This window comes from Thunnus maccoyii, chromosome 1, assembly GCF_910596095.1.
Source record: "Thunnus maccoyii chromosome 1, fThuMac1.1, whole genome shotgun sequence".
Classification (NCBI taxonomy): domain Eukaryota; kingdom Metazoa; phylum Chordata; class Actinopteri; order Scombriformes; family Scombridae; genus Thunnus; species Thunnus maccoyii.
This window is the reverse complement of record NC_056533.1, coordinates 9,711,469-9,727,500: the sequence shown is the minus strand read 5'-3', so window position 1 is coordinate 9,727,500 and position 16,032 is coordinate 9,711,469. Positions and strand designations below refer to the sequence as shown.

At 42.2% G+C, this 16,032-nt stretch overlaps 1 protein-coding gene across 2 annotated transcripts in view; it reads right to left on the bottom strand.

Moving 5' to 3' along the window:
- Positions 1 to 2,015: 2,015 nt before the first annotated feature.
- Positions 2,016 to 16,032, bottom strand: part of LOC121902846 (insulin-like growth factor 1 receptor) — a 50,500-nt gene continuing 36,483 nt past the window's right edge. For both annotated transcript variants that reach the window (XM_042420010.1, XM_042420011.1), the window contains exons 5-22: positions 15,867 to 16,003; positions 15,123 to 15,267; positions 13,991 to 14,199; positions 13,608 to 13,734; positions 12,453 to 12,688; positions 10,362 to 10,529; positions 10,066 to 10,273; positions 8,065 to 8,369; positions 7,650 to 7,783; positions 7,236 to 7,398; positions 6,980 to 7,079; positions 6,108 to 6,178; positions 5,720 to 5,949; positions 5,485 to 5,592; positions 5,199 to 5,361; positions 4,327 to 4,456; positions 4,045 to 4,179; positions 2,016 to 2,654 (exon numbers count right to left, since the gene is read on the bottom strand). In XM_042420010.1, coding sequence (XP_042275944.1) covers positions 2,129 to 2,654; positions 4,045 to 4,179; positions 4,327 to 4,456; positions 5,199 to 5,361; positions 5,485 to 5,592; positions 5,720 to 5,949; positions 6,108 to 6,178; positions 6,980 to 7,079; positions 7,236 to 7,398; positions 7,650 to 7,783; positions 8,065 to 8,369; positions 10,066 to 10,273; positions 10,362 to 10,529; positions 12,453 to 12,688; positions 13,608 to 13,734; positions 13,991 to 14,199; positions 15,123 to 15,267; positions 15,867 to 16,003 — 3,295 coding nt within the window. In that variant the 3' untranslated portion in view covers positions 2,016 to 2,128. The remainder of the gene's footprint in view (positions 2,655 to 4,044; positions 4,180 to 4,326; positions 4,457 to 5,198; positions 5,362 to 5,484; positions 5,593 to 5,719; positions 5,950 to 6,107; positions 6,179 to 6,979; positions 7,080 to 7,235; positions 7,399 to 7,649; positions 7,784 to 8,064; positions 8,370 to 10,065; positions 10,274 to 10,361; positions 10,530 to 12,452; positions 12,689 to 13,607; positions 13,735 to 13,990; positions 14,200 to 15,122; positions 15,268 to 15,866; positions 16,004 to 16,032) is intronic.

The window sequence follows — 16,032 nt, the reverse complement described above, 5'->3', positions numbered from 1 at the left end:
AAAAAAGAAAAAGCAAGGTGTGGACAAATACAGTTAGCTGGTGAAAAATAAATAAAAGAGTGAAGGTAAAAGACAAAATATAAAGCTTAATATTTCTTTTAACACTATTTTAATTATTTAACTAAACATTATTTGATGTATGATAACATTTTACTACATTTTGTCTGTTTTGGGGCTCCATACAAACAGTGCAAGAACAAATCCAAAACTGACTGTGACCCTTCTGGTTTCAGACTGTTGTTTGAAACACTGCTCTTGTCTAATGATCAAAGAAACTGAAATAACAGAGTCAGAGGGAGACAGAATCAGACAGAGGTTAACACACACACCAGGCTGGATGTCTCTGGGTATGACAGCACGAAAAAAAAAAAGGAAAGTAGAAAAGGATTTAACTTTTCTCTTTGACCTGAGATTTAGTTGGGACTCTGCAGTGGCGCCTGACTTCTGTCCTCTGATGATGGGTAGAGGGGGTCTAGTCCAAATCCATGAGGACAGAGGTGGACGCGTCCCGAGAGAAGACGAGGACAGAGATGGTCATCGGTACCATCGCTGACCTCTAGTCAGATGGGAGGGGAAGTTACCGGTGTTTCAAAACACAAGGCAAATTGTCGTACCTTTTACGCAAACACAGAAATGAAACCAGCTCAGATACACTTTACACAATTACAAGCATTTAAAAAAAATGGACTGTAGTGGAAACGTTTGTAGATCTGACCTGAAGGAGTTGTTTCTCTTTTTATATATAGATATTAACTATATTACAACCACAAGAGAAATAAGGAATAGCAGCTTCTTTCTGTACATGATGAATGTCTCCAACCGTATAAAAGTTAGAAAAGTGACACAAACAACTGGTGTGTACATAAATGCTCTGCCCACGTAGAGATGTTGTAAATGTTGGAGACTAATGACTAGTCTAAAAAAATACCTGTTTGTATACAACAACTTTGTCTCTGAACTTGGAGCAAACTCAGATTGAGAGACGTTATAGATCTAGTGTTTTGTTCTAGTGTTTTCCTCTTTACGATCGTCCCTCCTCAGTCCTTTGCTCTGAGGTTTTTTTTTTTTTGCTTCTTTACTGACTGTTTTTTGGCGTTTAAACCTTATGGAACAGCACTTTGTGACAAGTTGTGGCTCAATTTCAGATAAATTGATGTAACCAAAGTCTACGACGTCTTCTATCGTTTTGATAGACAACCGTTTGACAGAGGTCTACTGACCGGATCAAAACAGTAGCTGTAGATATCAGTGAACAGCAACAGACGAAGAGTGTAGGACTATAGAGGGAACTGAATATCCTTTGAATCACAAACGTTCAGAATGAGAACAGCGTGGAAGCAGATCAAAGTGCTATATATATATATTTTTTTTTGCTTCCATTTTCAACGCAGGGGTGGTGAAGAATTTTAGGGCAAGACTGCAGAAGAGAGGATTCGACAAAAAGTACAATTTTGGCAAACAAATTTGGCAGATTTGACCTTTCCCTCTCTGGTTGTTTATTTCAGCGGATTGGCTGTTGACCCGGCATTACGCTGACACCCAGCCTGCAGAGCAACAACACTACTGAACGACCGACGGAGACGCTGACCTCTCTGAGTGCTTCTTCATTAGATATGCTTAACAGTTTCACCATAATGCCCGCCCAAAAGCGACCAAAACGCTGGTCATTTATAAAGGCCTGCACATTTTTCTCCCCCCATTTGGAAATACATATAAAAAAGTAACAAACAACACTTTATAAAATAAGTTCAGCCAAAGAGAGAAATAGAGAGCTCTCTCGTAATGATTTTTTTTCCTTTCTTTTACAGTTTTTTGTTCTTCCGACTCAGCAGCAAGGCCAGTGTCACATCTGACAGCCAGCTGGTAGAAACCAAAACTAGAATAATATGAAAAAAAAAGTGTGTGGAGGTACAGCAGAACATGGACCAAATGACAGTTTTCTCCACCTTCCTGTGAGTCTCTGCTCGTCACCGAAAAGCCACACCCAGCTGGTGGACATGGTTTTGCTGTATTTCATTTTAAAAAAAAAAAAAAAAGAGAGAGAGAGAGAGAGATCCCACCCACTGAGACATCAGGTTCTGTGGAGCAGAAGGTGGCAGGGTTTGCAGTCTGGTGGCTGTCTGTCCGATCAGCAGGCAGAGGACTGTGGGAGGGGCATGGCGCGCTCGTTTTTGCGTCCTCCGTTCATGTGCGCGTACGGCGGCAGTTCGTCCAGAGACGGTCGCATCGTGACGCCTGAGCCTGTCCCGAGCCCTGACCCTGCTGCGAGGCCCGCCCCCGACAGCCCGTTGGCTGCCTGCTGGCTGGAGGGCTGCTTGTCCATGGCAGCGGTGGATGTGCAGGGAGAGGAAGGGGAGCTCGGGGCTAGCGAAGGGGCAGGTGGGGCCTCTGAGCTTGGGGAGGGTGGGGTCTGTAGTGGGACTGGGGCTTGCTGTGGTTGGGTGGAAGAGGGGGGGTCCAAAGGAACGTCATCCATGTTGTCCATCTTGTCCAGGTGGAGCTGCGGAGTGTCGGCTGGCTTGTTATCGGCGCTGTAGAAGAAACTAACCTCACTGAAAGACGGCTCCAGCTCATCCTTTATGCTGCTGATGATCTCCACGAAAGATGGACGCATCTTCGGGTTGTACTGCCAACACATTCGCATCAGCTCGAACCTACACACGCACACACACACACACACACACACGCACACACACACAGGTTAACTCAGTCTGCATCAACAACATGTTCTCCTGTAGTTAAGACTCTGTGCCCTCCTACCAACAAGCCAATATTTACTTTTGCCAAATGTTTGCTTTCTGTTGCTAAAACTGCTGTATGTAACCCCCCTACTCCTTGTTTATGAAGCACAGAGCTGATGCTGCTTTCAGTTCTGTCAAGCGACTGGCACCGAGAGCTCTGCATCTAGCCCCGGATCTGACAAACAAGCCTGAAACACCACGACGGCAACCTTCACATCACAGCAAATGTAGTGAAACTGCAGCATCAGTGTGCTAAGAAGCAGATGTGTTTGGCTCTCGGTGTCTATTTATGCAGTGATAAAGCTTTCAGTATGTGATCTGAACCAAATGCTGTTTTAGTCTGTTTTCTGTGACACAACATTTAATCTGTAATTTAAAGTTTTCCTTTCCGTGCATTGATAAGTTAAATAACTCGTGGCTGTAATGTGGGATTGCTGTCAGAAAGTTACTCTTTATTGTTGGAGTACAGTGACAGCAAGCAAGATTAGAGAGATAGCAAAACATTTTGAGAAATACACTTATTCACTTTCTTGTCCAATGTTGAGAGAGAAGATTGATACCGCTTTCCATAGTTGAGAGCGGTACTGATCTTCTCATCTAACCCTCAGCAAGAAAGCCAATGAGCATATTACCCAAAATGATGAACAATTCCTTTAAAGCTGAATAATATCGCTAAGAACGGATACTCTGCATGTTATTAGTGTTACTAACATACTGCAATCAATATGAAATAAATGTTATTTATTGGTGTTAGAGAGCTCTCTCATCAGTAGAAATGTATTTTTGGAAGTAAGACATCATCATTGTTCTCACAGGAAAAAACTGTGTGGCTTCACATTTGTTCTCCTCATGACTTCACCACCTCAAGGTTTTGTGGTGGGTGGCCAAATTTGTCTGCCACGCTCACAAGTCATTTGATGTGGATTTAAACTTGGGCTGTTTCATATTAAGAACAAACGCATCACAGAGAACACAAGAGCACACAGAGACAAACAGACGGGCTGCGAATGGAACGGAAATCCTAGTGACCACAGGCTGAAGAGCAGCAGTACTGCTTCACTTGTTTGTTTGTGTGAATGCACGGTAGCCATCACGTACAATTTAACCAGCGAAGTAGAGGAAAACAAGATAGAGAAACAAACAGGAAGTAAAGGGTGTGATGTTGATGGTGTTGATGGCTGTGTTGCAATTCAGTTTATTTTGCACACATTAATGCTCTTACACATGAGAGCATACAATGTGAGTCTGCAGAGCGTGGGTGGGTGGGTGGGTGGGTGTATGTGTGTGTGTTTTGGTTACTTACAGCATGTCGGGACAGTTCTGTGGCTTCTCCAGCAATCCTCCCTCCATTACGAACCGGAGAACCTGCTCATTGGACAGACCCTGGTAGGGCTGTTCTGCCAGAGTGGCAATCTCCCATAACACAACCCCAAACGACCTACAGAGAGGAAGAAAGAGAGGGCGGTTAAATTAGTGTGTCTTCTATTATCGCTATCATACTCAGAAGATATTTTTTGGAAGCAGTACACACAGAGAGAATGAAGCTGCCATATGTGTTTATTTGTCTTGGTGTGCGTCTGCTTACCAGACATCAGAGTTTGTGGTGAAGACTCCGTCCTTCAGAGACTCAGGTGACATCCAGCGAACAGGGAGCAAACCTTTGCCACCTTTGCGGTAGTAATCCGTCTCATAGATGTCTCTGGTCATGCCGAAGTCTACCCACACCCACACACCCACACACACACACACACACACACACACACACACACACACACACACACACACACACACACACACACACACACACACACACACACACACACAGACACAAACTGTTGAAGATATGGTTTGGCAAATTTATCCAAGATGCTATTGAGAAAATAATCTCGAATAATCTCTTGTCATCTCTTATATTGTAAATATTTCTTTGCACCTTGTCAAATGTAACAACTTCCTTGTTCTTATGACAGTAATAAACTGGCTGCCAATGTCAGATTCCACCCAAGAAAAACTTCAAGGTAGTGCCAACATTTTCTAGCCAAATTCTGGGTATAAATTTCTTCAGGCCTTTTGTTTTACTTGTTGTCTACCTCCATATTCCACAGGAGGGCGCTCTTTACTGAGATTATCAACCTAAACATTTTACTACAGCAGTCAATACTATACAAGTCACACTATACTGCTATTATAATCCTTAAAGATAAGGTGTACACATCCTGTTGTGACCATAATTGCCTAGACGGTGCTCTATATTTTTTTTAAACATTCAAAATGGGTTGGATTTCATTTCCTGAGTAGTGTTTGATAATATCAATAGCTGACACAAGATGTTTACTGGCAACACATGTGAAAGAGGTCAGCTGTGGATCAGACATGGCAACAGTGCTTAATGAGCATGCTACTGACTCCCTCCCACTAATGCTGAGAGCGACCTTTGACCTCCTTACAGTCCTTTACCTCCTATCTTAACGGTAAAGTCCTCGGCCACCATGCAGTTCCTGGCTGCCAGGTCTCTGTGGACAAACTTGTTTGCGTTGAGGTACGCCATGCCGTCAGCAATCTGCCCGGCCATCTGAAGCATTTTCTTCAGAGGAGGGAGAGACAGGCTTGACCACTGCTGCTGGAGACGCAGAGAGACGGACAGGAGAGAGTAAGTTCACAGAAGAAGAGTCCTGCTCAACATGAATTAGCAGGTTAAGCAGATTGGTGACCTGCTGGTGTTATATTGTAAGTCCGACAGTACCTCTTTAGGTCGGAGGGAGCGCAAGTAACTCTTCAGGTCTCCTCGCGTCATCAGCTCCATGATGACCAGGGTGGGCTGGCCCTGGGAGACCACTCCCAGGAGACGAACCTGCACCAATCACACAGCACGATGACATAAACGTTGACTACCACCCCTGTTTTAGTTTTACAAGCATGAACACAAAGCGGAGCGTGCCCGCCGCTGTTCTGTATGATGTGAATGTGTGTGTATGTACCACGTGGTGACAGTTGAACTCCTTCATGACGGAGGCTTCGTTGAGAAACTCTATCCGCTCCCTCATGCTGGCTGACTCGTTCACAGTCTTAATGGCGACGCGTGTCTCTGGTTCGTCTTTGACCACGCCCTTTGCCAAGCCTTCGTACACCATGCCGAACGACCCCTGGCCGAGCTCGCGACTCAAGCATATCTTCTCCCGTGCGACCTCCCACTCATCTGGTACATACACTGCACAGAGAAAAATGATAAGTTAATACAGACCTTTTCAGGCGTTTGAAGTTATTCTAACAACAACAATACTACTCATACTAAAAGACACGTCTAGTTTACTGCATTATCTATAAACTTTGCACTACATTTCACACATATATTCACACTCTACTCACTTTCAGCTGCACTAAAGTACTCTGGGTTGACCGAGGCATACAGGACTCCGTTTCCAAGCCGATCACTGTTTCTGGCCAACACAAAAAACAAAAGTGTTTACAGAGACACTCACACGTGCATACTTTCACACTCACACACCACATGCATGCATAATTTTGGGATCTGCATGATGTATAATCACACATATCATAGTTTTACCTTCCACAGAATACTGGTAAACTGCAATCACAAAAGCATTTCAGTTCTACAGTCCAATAGCGCTGGAGCAATTCAAAATATTGATCCAAGCTGAAAATATGAGCTAATTTTATTCTCTAAAGAACACTTCCAGCATTGCAGGAGAGGTTTATTTCCTGCATAAATTCGCTTCTTTGTGTTTAAATCATATTAAGACATTTTTTTGACACAAACATACAAGGTACTCCCACTTTATTATATTACAAGGTACTCCCACTAAAGAGGAGGCTGCCAGCTTGTTTTGCCACACTGTTTTATGGACTAAAACGGGTAGAAGTATTATGCTTTCGTTTGTATGTTGGTTTGAGTGGGTTGTGAGTGAATATGAATCCTAATGTGACCACACAGGCCATTAGCAACAAATCTAAACATTTATTCTGGACAGGAAAAAAGAAAACGGCATGTTTAGTTAGCCACTAGATGTCTTTTACATGTTCTCCTAATAGGGTTTCCTTTTTTCACTGAGAGTCTTGTGCTCACGGTAGGTAGGTTTATTTTATGTTTCTGTTAAATGATACTCTGCTTTTTGTATTTTGTTTTTCCCCCCTGTGTATTTTATGCACTGGATACTGTATTACTGCATTTAAATGTAATGGAGTAATTGCTGTGCTCTACCCGCAGAAGTGAAACACACCTTTTCCTGTTGACGGCGACCAGTATTGAGACCAGGAGGCAGATGAAGAGGATGATGGCAATGGGAACAAAGATCATAGCGTAGAGGACGTTTTCATATCCTGTTGGGTCAAACAATTTCATTACGGATTGTTTCAATTAACTGCATTTCTGTGTTATATGAATAAAAACAGCAAAAACACCTAAACACAGTTTTACAGTGTACAGATACAAAGAAGTGAGTGCAACTTGATGATGCAGGAGGGTGTGTGTCTTACGTTCAGCCACATAGAGATCCAGAGCGTGTGCCCAGGATCCGTTGCCAGCCAGGGACGTGGCTCTCACTCTGACTGAGTAGTTTCCTGGACTGAGGTTGGACAGCCGAACACCACGCTGAGTCTGATACATCTGACCAGAGACACAATCGTGCTTCTCAGTAGTCTGACACACACACACACACACACACACACACACACAGAGAGAGAGAGAGAGAAAGAGCTTATTACAGACTTATAAAATTAGATTATAAACAAGGTCAGTTGTAATAAATAAAAACTTGCAAAGAACTGTGAATAAACATGACTTTTGAATGTTTTTTTTTATTTTTGAATGTACCATATCTTCAGGCTTCCCATGTGTTCTGGAGAGAACAGGAAGTGGCAAGTACAGTAGAAATGCAGATGTTTCCTTACCTCAGCAGCCAGTTTAAACTTGATGTCATACATGAGGATGAGTCCATTGGGGTGAGGTGGCTCTGGCCAGCGCAGAAACACCCAGTCCTTGTGGCCCTCCCAGGTCACCGGGCCGGGGATGTCATCAGCTTTTTCTGGAGAACCGCAAGGAGAACAGGTTACCAAGGTGACCGCAGAGGTCACAGGTTGGATTCCTGTGACTGTCTTGCGTATCCAGCATATTTTTCCACTGGCGTTAGCTGCTAGCAAAACCCAACATTCACCTACTTAAAGCTTCTTTTAGCGTTTCATCAGTCTACAACAATAGTGCAAGACTGACTACTTACTGTTACTCTCCTTGTAGAGCACTATAGTGCTAGTTAAAAAAAAGGTAATTATCATGTACTACATTTGTAAACAAAGTTTCTCCTCTAACCTGCAGGCTTGGTTCTGGAGAAGACGAACTCCGCGGCGCTGCAGCGTTGGACCTGTCGATTGCAGGCGTGAACGTCAATGCGGTAAACGGTGAACGGCTGCAGGCCGAAGATCTGCAGCTCACGCTCCGTCACGGATTGTTCAATGAACTCAAACTCGCGATCTGCTGGCTCCGGGTCTGCGGTGCTGCTGTTACCAGCGGCTTGGAGAGGAGGGACAGTGCTGCTGTTGGTGTGCAGTCGGTTGCGGCGGGGGTGAGTGGAGTTGGCGATGCCGAACAGATCTCTGCGGCGACGATCTGAAGGCCTGGACGAGAGAGCAAAGTCATGAGAATGATAGTGTAGATACAAGAGGGGTAGGAGGGAGAGATGGATGAAGGAGAGAAGAAAAGGGACAAGTTGAGATGAGTTTGTAAAACCCAACAGCACAATCAAAGTACTTAAAAGTTTAGAGCAGTTATTTTTTCTCCCCAAAAAATCTAAAAGGAAATGTAGCTTTGGTTCATAAGTGCATACAGTGGTTTAAAACTCTCACAGCGACTGCCAAATTGAAAATAAAAAATGTAATATTCAGCATTACATATGACTGTAACAAGCTGCAGGAACTGTTGAAGCAGAACTCAGAATGCTGATGTAAACCACAAGGACATCTTCTGCTGAAACCTGTGTCTGTGTGCTTTGTTGTTTGTTCTTCAGCTGTTTTGGTTCTCTGTTGATCCCAGAACTATTGGAAACCTTTCCTTGCTCAACCTTTCAGCCTATGAGTGGTTTGATTGTTTTCGTTGCCATTTGGCTTCAATTTCAGCCTCTGGGATGAAACTTGGTGGGCATATTCTAAATAGAATTACTGAACTGAGCTCAGAGGATTTTGTAGCGTTTGAACTGAAGTTATGCTATATGCCAATATGTGATATATCACACCAACTGCTACTAAATGTGATCACAGAACTTCAAGATTTTACCAAGTTTTTCTTAAGCGTGTGTATTTAATTTGATGACATTTGGTTGAATGGATTCGAGATTCAAGATTCAAGATTCGAGATTCGAGTTTTTGACCTCAGTTAAGGCGCCAGGTGATGAGTACCAGGTTTTGCTTCATCTGGAACCAAATGTATACGAGTTCATCCTTTCAAGGGCTATAACTAACTTTAATTTGTTAATTATTGCACTTTTATGAGGGCAACTCAACTATTGTCTGACAGCTCACATCACTGTGCAAAAGTTGCTGGTGTCCTCCATCTCAGCAAATAAGAAGAGAGAAGAAAAAAAAAAACCAAAAAAACAACCCACAACTAAAAACCAATAGTTGTTCAGCACTACATGCTTCAACCACTAACTATCACACAAGTTCAGATACAGTCCAATTTACAATGTGGCATGGGTTTTTATGCTGTCAGGGTCTGAAGTAAGCTGAGAAGAAAGTGCTGGAAATGTAAATAAGTGCATCCGTCCATTTCCTGTGCTTCTGCAAAACATACTGAGAACTAATTAACATCAACTGGACCTGGCTTTGCACATATATGTGTGTGTGTGTGCGTGTCTAGAGGCAGAGGAAGAGAGAGATAATGTGATGCAGATGTCTGATTTAGGGAGTCGGGCCTGCTGCCTTGCACTTCACACAGAAGCCGAAACATAAATTAGAAAGGAGCCGAAAAGAGCTGTCCTTGTTTCATGTGTACTAAAATTGAAACGGGAATGACAAAGAAGACCAAAAAAGATCATATTGTCCTCCCTCTTTGGTCCACCTTCATGGGTCATTGGGTTTGTTTAGATAACTACAAAGCAAAACTATACAATGGCCAAACACTGTACAAAGTTACTGATCTGCACTGAAAGTTAACTGGAAAATTACTAAGATATTTAAGAAAAAAATGCGCATTAACGCAAAGAAAAATGCATTTTTTTTTGGTTTAGACAGAAGTGGGTTAAATATGATGTTTAGGTCTGCCATGACATAGCCACACTGGTGCCATATAATTAAATAATGATGACGAGGAGCTCACCTTGGTGTGAAAATGGAGTTATGTAAGAAGTTTTCAAAGACTTTTCGGTAGGATGCATCAGCAGCCTCAGCCTCCAGGTCTTCCACTGACTTGGGGCAAGGGCAACAGGGGCCTTTATCTGCCCCGTCGGGATCTGGCTTTGTGGGCTTGGTGTCCTCTTCCTGGTCTCCCACCCCTATGGCAGCAATCCTTATGGGGATCTTCAGCTCTGGAGGACGAGAAGGACGCATTGCATTGACATGTGTACTTTGTTTGTACTCCAGGGAACAACTAGCAGTAATGGTGTGTGTGGATACCTTTAGAGCAGTAGTTGTGCTGGTATAGCTCTCGATCTTCAGCTTGTTGCTGCCATCTGACCAGGTAGTATGTTTGGTTCCCATTGGGTGAGACAGGAGGTGACCAACGCACCACCAACTGGGTAGAAGAGTTAGAGTAGGCTCGTACATCCTGCGGCATGGAGGGAGCTGGGAGAGAGACAAACATTTTTTGCTATTTTATTATTGTCATCTCCCTGTGGCTGCTTCTTAAACCAGATTTCTGAGAACTTTTCTCTCTTTCAGGCTGAGATTTACAGTCTGCCAGTGCAGGCTGAGATTTACAGTCTGCCAGTGCAGATGTGATTTTCTGACATCACAGCACTGCTATGTCTTTACTGTGCAGCTGGATTTATTTAAAAGCACTCTTCCATTGCATCTAATCTAGAGCTGCAAAGCAGCTCTCACACTGTTATCTCCACTCTTTATTTATTTATTATTATTTTGTATTTTATCTACTTCTGTACGATTTGTTGTACAAACTTTGTTTAAACATCAAAACGTACATCTTCTTATGGAGATGTATGCTATTACAGTTTTTATTGTAACATGTTTCAGTGATTTTATATAATTTTTTAAAGTATTTAAATTTGTAATGGAATGTCTATAGGAGGAATGTTTTAAAGTTCATATCTCAAAAACTAAAATTGCTAAAGTATTCATACTTAATGGACAGATGTCCCATGTGGAAATGCTTAACATATTACAACATGGTACCTATAGCGCCACCATATGGTCAGTTATTTCGTGTTTTACATTTTGGCTAATAACTTAACTATGAACCGTGAGGCACAGGAAAACAATTTTTGCAACCTGTGCTCCTGGGATGAAGGTGATTGAACTGATGAAGGCTATACCCATTTGCATCTGAAAAAAATTTCCACCATTTTGTACTTTCTTGTAAACATATTTTTTGCTACTGTTGGCGCATATTTCAGCTAATTTTTACCAAACTTGATACATACTTGGGGTGCAATGGATAACAAAACTCACGGTTAGGATCGTATCATAGATTTGAATCACGGATCGGATCATTTTTTGGATCAGCAAAAGAAAAAAAAAAAAAAGGGGGGGGAGACAAAACTTTGTTTTCCATATATTCTGTAAAACACTTACAGCATGGAACTTTAGCCCATGGTCTTAAACGAAAACAACATTCAAGATGTCCAATGTTTAAATAAAATCTTAAAATATATAAAATATTCAAAGCTAAATTGTTAAATTAAATTACAATATGAAGCATGATACACATCATCAAAACTTGATGATAACTTACAAACATGAACACACGTCTTGTCCTGCAGCTTAGTCTGTGAACGAGCCACCAAACAAACATTAACCGGAGAAAAGTGCACCGCTAATGTCAGTTAGCAGCTAGATAGCTAATTAGCTGCTCAGCTGCAGCACATTAAACAGCGTGTAAAACTACCTGCAGATGTCACTATGGACCCGTTAGATGCTGGTTTGGTCATTGCTCTTCTAAATCCCTGTTAGCGATGCGCTGTCTGTCTATGACTTGTACTTACAGCAGTTTGTTTACTTTATTTTAAGTGAGACATTAAATTCAGCAAAGTTATACAGACGGGAATGCTGAACAAGTCTGTAGAATTTGATGTAATTTCACCTGTGGGTGGTGCTACAACATTTTTAAAAATTGCTGCAGTAGCAGCAGCTAACAGCTGGCAGTTCTCACATGCATTTTCTTCAGAAAAGGCAAATATTCTAGTTATCGCCATCTCTTTGAGTTGCAGCTGTGTGTATTTAAAGCCGACTTCCCCTCCATCTCCTTACACTATTTTTTGATTAAATCCAGAAATGCTACCACAATCCCACACCTACAGTATTCAGAGGATCGAGCAACAATGTGAACAGATCCTTTACCTGTGAGTAAATGTGTTCTGGTGTCATACTATTGGTTCAGTTAAAGAACAATCTCACTATTTGAGCATTTCTCTGTCATTTGAAATCATTCTAGGATCACAGTAATATTTGTTTTATTTACTATCAGAATGACCTAGAGTTCTACCTCTGATCAGCTGTCACCTCGTTTACCTGTGAAGTTATCATATTTACCTGAAGGGCTGGTGCGGATGTAGACCACCTTGCTCTTGGCGCCTGGCATATGTTTGTCCTCCACCATGAGTGTGATAGCTTTAACAAAGACAGCATACTGTGTCCATGGCTTCAGGTTTGACAGCAGAACACCAGGGTCTGAGTCCTTGTCCTGCCTCAACTCCACATCCACCATGTTCCAGCTGTTGGAGCCACACCCATCCTGCCCCTCAAACTCTGTGATGTTCTGGTATGGCCTGGGAACAGGAAGGATAGTGTTGGAGGCTGATGAATCTCAAACTTTTTGTTAATTATATATACATATATATCTGCTATACACACACACACAATATATATATATATATATATATATATATATATATATATATATATATATATACATATATACACACACATAATTGATATACACCTGTTTATTCTTGTGTTTGCAATATTACTGATGAAAGAAATCCTAAACTGTATTAGAAAACACTAATTAGAGATTTGAGATTTTTTGTTTTGTTTCATATATTTAAAGTCCTGTCAATGAATCTGATTGTGCCTTTAAACAAGTCAATCGTAAACTGGAAGATTTAAAGGACCAGTGTGTAAGATTTAGTGGCATCTAGCAGTGAGGTTGCAGATTGCAACCAATTGAATACACCTCCCCTCACCCTCCTCTTCCAAGCATGGAGGAGAACCTGCGGTGGCCGCGAAACCACAAAAAACGTGAAAGGCCCTCTCTAGAGCCAGTGTTTGGTTTGTCTGTTCTGGGCTACTGTAGAAACATGGCGGTGCAACATGGCAGCCTCCATGGAAGAGGACCTGCTCCCTATGTAGATATAAAGGGCTAATTCTAAGGTAACAAAAACACAACAATTCTTATTTACAGGTGATTATGCACTAATGAAAACATACTTATGAATATTATATTCCAGAGAACACAAGGGACTGGAACACATTAATTTTAACTGTGCAAACAGACTAACGTTTTGACACTACTGCGTCTTCATCAGAGGCACCATTTCTGCCAAGTCCATTCTGCTAGATGTCACTAAATTCTACACACTGCACCTTTCAGTTTTAAACCCAGCAGTTTTATCACTGCTATGATCAGTCGTACTCTGCCCAGGGCAGGAGACAGCTAATGACTGGGGCTGTTGTGAGGAAACCTACGCCTCCTTGTAGTAGACGATAAAGCTGATGAGGTCTCGGTAGTCGGGAGGGCGGTAGCGCTGCCAGGTCAGTTTGATCCTCGTACTGCTGGTGCTGTTGGACTTAAACTTTAGGATAGTGCTTTCACCTGTGGGAGACAAGGGTGAGGGAGTTAGTTAAAAGAGAGCATAGTTAAAACCAAAGCACTTCAATCTGCCTCTTTTAAAATCTATAGCAATTAGTGTTGTTTACTTAGTGCAGTAATTACTGACACGTGTAACAGAACAAAAGCCCTCTAACAGACCTGGAGGAGGTGTTTGCATAGTAATCTACTCCTGTGCATGTACTGGACACAGCAATTATCATTTTTGTGGTTTTCGGACTGAAGCCCATTTGATCCTTACAGCTGGCTCTGTCGCCGTTGTTTCGGAAATCGCTCTCATCGAAGCGGCCCTGGATGCCCGTCTTCTCCCACATCTTGCGGATCTCGGATGTGCAGAGCTTTGGGTTGGCTCTGAAGAACAGCTTTCCTGCCTTGATGGTGAGGTTGTGCTGCTTCCAGTCCCAAAGGTACTGGAGCTGCTGGTTGTCAAATGCCGAGAAGGCATACATGCTAGAGGGCAGAAGGAAGAGAGGAATGATAGTTAAACAATGTGCTCCCTCATTCATTGTGTAATGTTTCTGTGTTGGTTTATTGTGTGTGTGGTGATTTATGCCACGCTGAGGGCCAACTTGCCCATCATAGACAATGCCTTATTTTTCAGTGCATGATGGAAAACAGCACAATGAGGTGTCACACAAAGAGAGTATATATGAGTATAAAGACCTATATAGCTGCTAGTCCGTTTCTATAAGGGGAAGCTATGCTAATGAACAAAGAGTAGCAGAGTAGTATACTCTTCCATTTTCAGCTGGTGGTTTAATGACCCAGTTAGATGCTAGAGGGAAATCAGACTAAGCAAGGAGTGATTGTTTTAGTTTAGTATTCAAGTTCAGTGAGGAGAGAGGAGAAGAGAGGTTTTTATGAGTCATTTGGTAACACCCAGACATCCAGTAATGACTGTAATGTGGACCTTGGGACAGTAAGACTCCTGTGAACTCAAGAACAGAAGAAGGGGGGAGTGAAGGCCTCGCCATGACCCTGAGAGAATCTTTCCTTGGGTTGTTGGGAGTTTTGCTGCATTCAAGGTCTTATAAAAAATGTCACATGTGCTTCAAGCAGTATAGTTACCTTTTCAGTGAAGAAAGAGTGACTCAATTGAGTTTTTTTAAACGTTAAGTGATGATTTTACAGTTACTGACCCAAAACAGGTCAATCTGACGTAAAATACTTTCCAGTCTGCAACCTCGCAGTCAAAACATCAGTTAATGAACTGAGTGCTTTCCTTTCTTTCTCTCTCCATCCTGTGAACAACTCGGTGATGACCTCGACCAGAACACAAACGTTTCACAACTACTGAATTGAGAGCTATGAATTGTTGTAAATGTTTGTACATAAATATATGTGTGTGCGTGCGTGTGTGTGTGTGGTCCTACTCGTCCAGAAGGTCTTCTCCATCGATGTATCTGAGGCTGCGGAGGAAGGCCAGGGAGCTCAGAGTGTGTGAGTGTCTGATCCGTACATAACCGGTCACTCTTTGGATCAAACCCGTAAAACTCTCCAACTCTGCCACCATGTTGTCTAAAAACACACACACACAAAAACACACTACTTTTAATACTTACTATATTTGTCCACATGTCTTTTTAACTTTTTTATGTAAGTTCCTATCTCTGTAACAGTTGGACTTGTAAAACTCAAAATCTTGCTTTTATAGTCCATGTTTAGCTCCCTCTTTTTGCGCCTTCTTCCTCATCAAACAATGTGCATTCATGATTTTTTTGTGCAAACATCAGGAAATGATAGAGTTCTCAGACTTTCCAGACCTTTAACAAGCTCTGGTCTAGTCTAATATTGACATCACTTCTGCATTTTGTAGAACAATTTCTGTTGTGTTTGGTAGCAGAACATTTCAGTAAAAAACATACTGTAACTGCACTGGTTGCCAGTGTTTATGAAATCCAAGTCCAGAGCTGCTGTAGAGAGAAATTTGAAATGTGGAACTAATGCCTTACAGAGCTATTGATGTCATCAGTCATGGTTTAACAGTATGTAACTGACAACACTTTTTAAATCTCCACACCAGCTGAGAAAGCGTAAGCTACACTGGCAGCAGCAGAATTAGCGTAGCTATGTTTAGTATTAACTGTAGTGTTGTTGCGGTACGTTGCAGTACTTACGGCCTCTGCGGATGTTGATATGCAGGTTGCCTTTGATAACAGTGCAGCCTTTGAGAGACTGAGCGGCATCCATGGAGTCGATGACCTTCTCATCACATACTTTATCGCACAGACCATCACAGGCTGTACAGAACATACTGCAGACAGACGGAGAGAGATAGACGAG